At 34.1% G+C, this 8452-nt stretch overlaps 1 protein-coding gene across 1 annotated transcript in view; it reads left to right on the forward strand.

Annotated features, from left to right (window-relative positions):
* LOC124358137 (titin) overlaps positions 1-5005 on the forward strand; it is a 44106-nt gene extending 39101 nt beyond the window's left edge. The window contains 1 exon segment of the mRNA XM_046810430.1: positions 4841-5005. Within this exon segment, the coding sequence (XP_046666386.1) occupies positions 4841-5005 (165 nt within the window).
* The last annotated feature ends 3447 nt before the right edge of the window (positions 5006-8452 follow it).

Consider the following 8452-nt stretch of genomic DNA (forward strand, 5'->3'; position numbering starts at 1 on the left):
TATCATAAAACAAATTAAATGCCAAATTAACATCAGTGATCTCCAAAATATCCGACCAATCACTCTCCAAAATATCAATGCCAAGTCCTTTATAATCAATGAAAACATCCATAATGAACTCTTCTTTCTGCAATTCCAAAGTGAGTGAAATCCACTATGCACGCCACTGATCTGTGGTCAGTTACATTTGTTTCAATCACCGATACTTTGTGAGCTTCATAAACCTTGGAACTAAACCATATGTGATCTATACATGAGGAGGAAATACCCTGCACTCTTGTATCTAAGTCAACAAGTTGTTGAAACCCAAGACTAGCCATTGAATCCAAAAATTCATCACTAAGGCTATTTTCCAACTTAATGTTAATATTAAAGTCACCCAAACATATGATATTATCACAATTAATTTTTGATAACGAGCACGTCAAATCATGAATGACATCCCTTGCCAATGATATATGCCAACGATATATAAACCAAGAACATAAAAAGAAATATTATTTAAACGACATGAGACCAAAACCCACATCACAACCAGGTATATCACATTCACACTGATGTATATAGACAATGACACCACTACTTCTCACAGCAGAGTTGCAAGATGAAAATATTTGATAACTATTAATATTATATAAAACAGCTTCTTTCTCACTTACCAACCAAGCCTCAGACAATACAATTACTTGAGGCTTTACCTGCAAGCAATTTAAATAAGCAATAAATGAATCATTTTTGTTTACACTCCTAATATTTGTGTGCCACAATAATAAACCCTTTTTCTCACTATAAAAATTGATTTACATCATTAATGCTCTCTAAAAGTGGTTGAACTAGACATTATTTACAATTTTTACAACATTTTTTACATTAAAAACAAGAACATAATCAGTTATACAACAGTAGACATAAAACACTAGTAACTTAAACCACAATGATTTTCATACACACATACAAATAAATATACAGAAAAAATTACTTACTTGCAAATTGTATATGTGCATATAGTAACAGCTACATTTACATTTAAGAAACATTGTCTGACACAATACAAATCAAGAATACAAACAAATTTTTCTAATTAAATTATTATTCTGTTACACCAAAATAAACATCAAGTTTTTCTTCTAAGCTTAAAACAGAAATGAATTATTTGAATCAGAAAGACAATGCATAAAAATTAAAATAAAATGATGCTTCTCAAAGCAAGAAATATTTAAATATAAAAATAAAACAACAATCTGAATCCTTATCAAAGGAGACAAAAACAATATGTGAGAAAAGAATATTGATTTTCTACAACATGGCAATAAGAGAATTTTTGCTTGAGGTGATGAAATGGCTTGCTGAAGGACCTTGGTAGTTGGTGAAGATAAGAGTAAAAATATAATAATAGTGATGGCACTGATTACATTGACTGAAGTTACCATTAACCATATATCTACCATAGATCTTACTATATATGCTGAATGGGGTAGAGTTCTTAGCCCAATTCGTGGATTGTTGCCATCGTGGGTAGACAAGTGTGCGTGCATACGTGCATCGTTTTGTTGGAATTACACTTCTTCTCTGAATGCAGCCGTTTTTGCTTCAAATTAACATTGAATCCGTCCCAAAAGCTCTGAATAATATTTGCTGGTGATCGTTTTACCCTTCTCAGGTTAATCGATGTGAATGACAACACGTGCATCTCAAAAACCTGTGGGTATGACTTTGTTGGCTGATAGACTCACCTTTGGCCTTCTTTGATCCACGTTCACCCTGAACAACTCACTGTTTCGATTGTTCCTTGGTCTCCGGAGTGTTGTGATGAATCCATGTTTTGTCCACTGTTACAAAACAGCCCCAAACATGTCCGGATTATGGCTGAACATTGCTATACTCTTTTGAAGTGGTCACACGGTTGTGCTTATGGTCGAGTGTGATCAATCACAGCACCAACCTCGTTGAGAGATTTTTCATGTCCAAATATTCGTGTAAAATGTGATGTACTTGTTCAGTTCAGATACCTACATCATGAACCAACTCACGCACTTTCATTCTCCAATCGTCCAATATCATTCCATGAATTTTATCGATGAGTTCCAGCATGATCACTTCTTTTGGGTGACCTGAATGTTTGACATCACTAGTGCTGGTACAACCACAATGGAACTGTATAAACCACTTCTTAACCACTGAAATTGAAGGTGCTGAGTCCCTGTAGTATTTACAAGTGTCTTTCCTTAGTCTCAGTGATGGATTTTTTGTAAAAAGTAATGCTTAATCATTACACAAAATTTACTTTTTTCCATTTTTGTGAAAATTTACGAGGTTGTCTGCTTTGAACGACTATCAAACACCAACTACACGATGGAACTTACTCAAAATTAGAAGGTTGTCCACTGATAGATTACAGTTGACTGCAGCACTTTTGCATTTAAAGTTACTGAACAGGAAATTAAAAAAGTCACTGACATCAAACCGCTCTCATACCTCAATTATGTCTCTGAAGCATATACGAGGGGGTACCCAAAAAAAAACCGGAATTATTTTATAAAAATTATATATTATCAAATTTTTTACAATACGGCCTTATCTCCTTCAAAATAATCTCCATTACAACTAATACACTTGTCCCAACGGTATTTCCATTACCGTAATCAAAACCTTTTTTGTAGTCATCTTTAGAAATGGCTGCAAGCTTGAGCTTCGTTTTTTTTCTTAACCTCTTCAACGCTGTCAAATCGTTGACCTTTCAAGCCTCTTTTCATGTGTGGAAATAAAAAAAAAGGCGCATGGAGCGAGGTCAGGCGAGTAAGGTGCGTGGGGCAGCGGAACCATGCCGTTTTTGGCTAAAAACTGCCTAACTGAGATGGCTGTGTGTGCCGGTGCGTTGTCGTGGTGGAAGAACCAGTCTCCAGTCTGTCACAAATCGGGTCTTTTCTGGCGAACTTTTCGCTGAACCGAGCTCCAAGTTAACCCACTACTCTCTGATAGTTCCTCAATTGTCTGTCGACGGTCGGCGACCACAAGTTCACGAATTTTCTCAACATTTTCGTCCGTTCGAGAGGTTGATGGACGCCCAGAACGAGGTTTGTCTTCAATCGACATGTCGCCATTTTTAAATCGAGCGAACCACTCGTAGACCTGAGTTTTCCCCATAGTATCATCTTTGTAAGCTGTATTCAACATTAAAATAGTTTCTGCAGCATTTTTTACCAAGTAAAAAACAAAATTTCACAGCTGCACGTTGTTCACTTAAACTTGCCATGACAAAAAACGAAACAAGAACAAAACAGGGTTAGCGAAAACAGTCACTACGAACGAACAGAATGCACTAGGACAACGGAACTGGGGTCACTGAGCTCGCAATGGGTTGCGCGACACACGCCTAGCGGCAGGAATGTGTACTACACGCTGCCGGCTGCCAGCAATACAATTCCGGTTTTTTTTGGATACCCCCTCGTACAAGAGTGATAGAATGTTCACTAGTTGGAAATCTTACCCATTTTGTTAATAACAATCTTATGTTTTAAAATATGTAACCTCTGACATTCTTATGACAGTTGGAAATTGTGCTTTTTGGAAATTCACCTGGCACAGTAATACAGTAATTCTCAATAACGCTTATATGATATACAACAACAAAACAAGTTGACAAAGTGAGTAACTATGAGATTTAAAGAGTCTTGGATCAGATCCATCATAATAGGGGCTTCAGCTGGTATTGTCTGTGCAATGCAATCAAGAAGAGGTTGCAAAGATGGGGGTCTCCTCCCATGAATTGGCTAACAATTCAAAGTTAGTCTTTGGTTAATAGGACAGTTAAAAGCTAGCATAAAATTAAAATGTATGTAGAATTCCATAAACGGGGAAGCAAGTAATAAGATATGTAAACATTATTCGTGTATGTATTAAACATATAGATAATTTGGCGTTTTGAAAGTTAATTTGTTGAAGTGAATGTCTATTGGCAGTTAATATCTTCACTGCGGCTCTTTACAGAATGATCTTGACCAGTTCTTGGAAGTACGCGCATCAAGTTGTCTGTTGTAGTCCAGTGTCTTAATTCATTTTTCCTTAGCCAACAGTTATTTTTGAGTTTTTTATGTGTGCCTTCATTATTATTTGTATGGATTTACAATACAATCTTAAAGTATCAACTTGTATCTTTCTTAGTTATAGTAACAAAACACAATATGATTATCATATTTAATTTGTGTATTGCAGACTTCTTATTGTTTTATCTGTGTTTTATTCAAACTCAGGAGTATTACAGTACAGCCTGTGTTTGATTTCTTTTAATTAAATTTAAACATTAAAAATTAGAAGTGTTTTTGGTGTTTTATTAACATGGTCTTAAGGTTTGCCTAACAATTTTTAATTTCCCTTATCCTAACAGTGTTGTCCAAATAAATTAAGAGTTACTGTATGTTCTTACTTCCTTTTTTGACTCTGTAAAAATATTTATCCCTTGCAAGTATTGCAGATTAATAAAGTTCAAACTTTATCGAGCAGTGTGTAGGGCAAATAGCTGACCAATGAGGGATTCAACAATGAAATCACAACGCTACTATATAAAATAATTCTCACAATTAGAATTAGGTGATGGAAAACTTCCTAACAAGTATGATATCGGTTTTCCAATTTTCAGCCCTAGAACAATTACTTTAATACTGCAATGCACCCTCTCATAGTTGATTCTAACATTTCCTAAATGAAAACGGAACTTTATAGAAGCTATAGAAATAAATGAATTTTCCTCCATATTATTTTACCCTGACTGTAAGTACGAGTAGATTAAGCATTGTCTTCAGAATTTGCAGGTGAGCAGTTCTCTAACAGTTTGGTGTTGTAGGTTCCACAGCTACTGTGTGGGCTTGAGGAGAGTGCCCCAAGGCTCTTGGACCTGCAGTCGGTGCTGATTACTGGGATGTTGAAGGTGACTGAACTCACTTTGATAACCGTTTCAAATTACTTTAACAATAGTTGCGTCCACTCACACCATAGAGCACAGGCCTAATCGAAGATAGTCATGTCTTCCTGGTATACTATTACTGGTAATATTTGTTCAGAATAATGCAGGCTGCGTCAACTGTCGTTGCAACCCATGTGAAGGCGCTTAAATAGATTTTAGTATTTATTATTGCATTTAATACACATGTATGCTGATCCTTACTAAATAAATAAAGGACGTGGACATAAAACACGATGAAACCGCATGTACATTAAGACGGTAATGGGAAACAATAAGTATAAATTAATTTGCTTACCACTTTAATAGTTAAAATACTGAAATAATAAGGTCAATTCTTCAAATTTATAACTTTTACCTAATTAACAAGTAATTATTTAGAGTATTTAATTTTAATTTAGTGTGCAAAGGAGTGTACCCTGGGAAGTTGATGTTTTCAGGATGACTAGTATAATTGAAACTGCCATTTGGATAACATGGCTTATGGCTATTCTGTACTGTTGGGTGAACTTAGAATCAAGTATAGTTTGGAATTTAAAATTTTCTTTGTGTGAGATTGTACTGCACTGTGACTTTATCAGTGGTTTGAAATATTATTTGATATTGGAATCAGCATTTTCTTCCTTTTTTATACCTATTTTTTCCAGCAGTTGAGCCTTATGAACAAAACTTTCAAATTTGAAAAAAAAAACACACTTGCATGGCTGAAGTTAGTGCTCCAGACCGATAAGTTTTGAAAGAAAGAATGACATTTATACCATGTTCTAACGTTTTTATTTTAACACTCTATTGTACATTTTTATGGTAAAAATTGACTTTTTGAGTAAAAGTACATTCTATTTGTAATTTAAATATATTTTTCAATTAAACTCCAGTAATCTGGCTTTTTATTACTAATCCGACACGTTTCTGGTCTGAATTGTGCCGGATTATTGGACTACTGCAATTATAGAACAATTCGTAGCCCCATGATAATATTTTTATGTATACTGAATTGTATTAAAATAATTACATTTTAATCTATGTGTAACTAACATTGTAAAATATATTTTCAGGAACATACACTGTCAGATGTAATCTCTTAAGAAGAGGAATGCTTGTTTTGTAGTGCTACATTTCTTTAACTTATTAATTTTAAAATTAATTATAGTATAGTTTTATATGATAGCTATATCATTTTAAGTATTATTGTGAGAATGTGCAGTTTGTTTATTTTATTTGTAAATTTATATTTTTTGTTGTTGATAATTTTGTACATTTATAGCTGTATGACAAAATATTTTATATGCCTGTTCTGTAAATAATTATTTCTGTCATATTATGAATTTGAACGTGTTAAAATATATCCAGAGTAAATGTCAACTTTTTACACTTCTTTTGTTATTCTTTACCTAAAATTATTTCAGTTAACATATATTCTCTGCAAAATAGGCAAGTGTTGTGTTGAAATGGTATAACCGACATGCCTAATGAATGCTACCATAAAGTATGGATAAATGTACAGTACATTTGTCCATACTTTACTACTGAATATGTGAGATAAAAGTGTCACCTGATAGACCAAACACTTGGGGATGGAGGGATGGTGGCCTCACAGTCTCGGGTGTCGGAATTTAGATCTCAGTTATATATGGCACAGATTCAAATCATGTTGGTGACTGTAGCACTTTTTTTCAGTACCATTGACCTTTTTCTACTTGACCGACTCTCCTCTTTATTCTGATTGATAAGATCCTTGCATAGGCCAATGGCCTATGAGGATTGGCAGAATAAGGGTAAAACGGGATTGGCCTGTCCTTTTTAATAAAGAAGTAAAACACAGTTAACATTCCATTAGCAAATGACTTGAAATATTTAGATTTATGCATTACTGGGGTTTTATGTGGAAAAATTTTTATTTATTGAGGCTTTCGAACCAAAAATAACTCTTCCCACGCTGTAGACGGATATATTAGAATGGTGGACTTTAACCAAAATGCCAAATACAGTTATATCCGATATTATAGATTGTCCCTTAGAGTTTTTACTTCACAAAAGGCCTTCGAAATGCCCGGTGCACGTTCCGTACTTATCGCTGTTGCCAAGGAAGTATTTATAAATGACCTTCACTCTGCGGCAGGGGGAGGGGAGCGCCCTTTGTCTAACTCGGACCAATTGCTCGTCAGTTCTGTGTCTCCTACAGAGCCATAAGCAAACATATCCATGGTGTGTATTACTACTTTCTTGGTTGTCACGAGTGCGTGTCTGTATCTCGTTGCTGTAAGACTTTCCAGTTTAATTACATTTTATAATGAAATTCATATTTATTTGAAATAAACAGTTTTGTAAATAGTTCTTTTTTTATCAATAAATAAGATAATTTTAACCCTCTGAATGATAAGAAATTCCCAGAATGATACACAGGTGTTTGTCCTCACTGTAGTAGCTCTCTAGATTCGAGAAGTAATAATCCATGCAGTGAACACCGAACAAATTAGACACCAAGACCTACATCAACACAGCACCCGTAGTGCATCAAATTTTAATCTACCATCCCACAAACTCAGCTTATACAGAAAAAAACTATCTTACATAGGAGCACTCTACTACAATCATCTACCAGAAGACTTAAAAAGAGAACCACCACACCGCAAGAGAAGTCTGACTGAATGGCTATCTACAAAACCATTCTACAATGAAAAAGAATTTTTAGACTCACTTGTTTAATGTAAACTTTTAAGTAACTTTGACGCCATGTACTGATCTCTATGATTATGTCAATAAAGAATATTGTCTATTGTCTTTGCACAGCATATTTTTCAAATATAAAATAATATGTGCTAAATGCTAAGTTATAAGTGTTGAATGGAACCCTCCTGAACATAAATTGTGCTTTACTATTAAATATATCAACATTCATGCTAAATCTCTCCGCTGAATATCAAACTTTAGACAAACTGTCGACTTGCAGACACGGACAAGAACTTACATGTATAAAATAAACATGGTTTGAAAATAAATGAGTGATTTTTTATGAACATAAACTTAATTTTAATTAATTATTACAAATGGGAAAACAACATTTTATTTTACTTTTATAATTTTACTAAACATGAGACAGTTTCTATTACCTTCTCAAATTACATGTTTTATTTATTAAAATAGCTGTTAATCATGCAGTGTGTAGTTTAAAGTTTAAAATGGTATTGGATTTTGGAACTTATTGTACAAGCTTTAAGATTTGCACAGTCTGACTATGCAGTACTAATTTTTCACCATTAAAGCATACATTTTCAGCTAAAAAGTAGTATGATGGTTTTACTTATAAGCAGTACTAAATTTAAAGCGAAACGCATCAGAATGGTGTTCCGGTACCTCTTTCAGGAATAAAGACTTTTGGTTTGTGTGACAAACTTTCCCCTGTACCTCAAAAATGCTTTGAAATATTTTTTAAGACTATGTATTTTCAAAAGTTTTCCAAGGAGGGCCTCCGGAATCCATTTCTTCTGGAAGGTA

The sequence above is a fragment of the Homalodisca vitripennis genome, chromosome 3 (assembly GCF_021130785.1).
Source record: "Homalodisca vitripennis isolate AUS2020 chromosome 3, UT_GWSS_2.1, whole genome shotgun sequence".
Taxonomy (NCBI): domain Eukaryota; kingdom Metazoa; phylum Arthropoda; class Insecta; order Hemiptera; family Cicadellidae; genus Homalodisca; species Homalodisca vitripennis.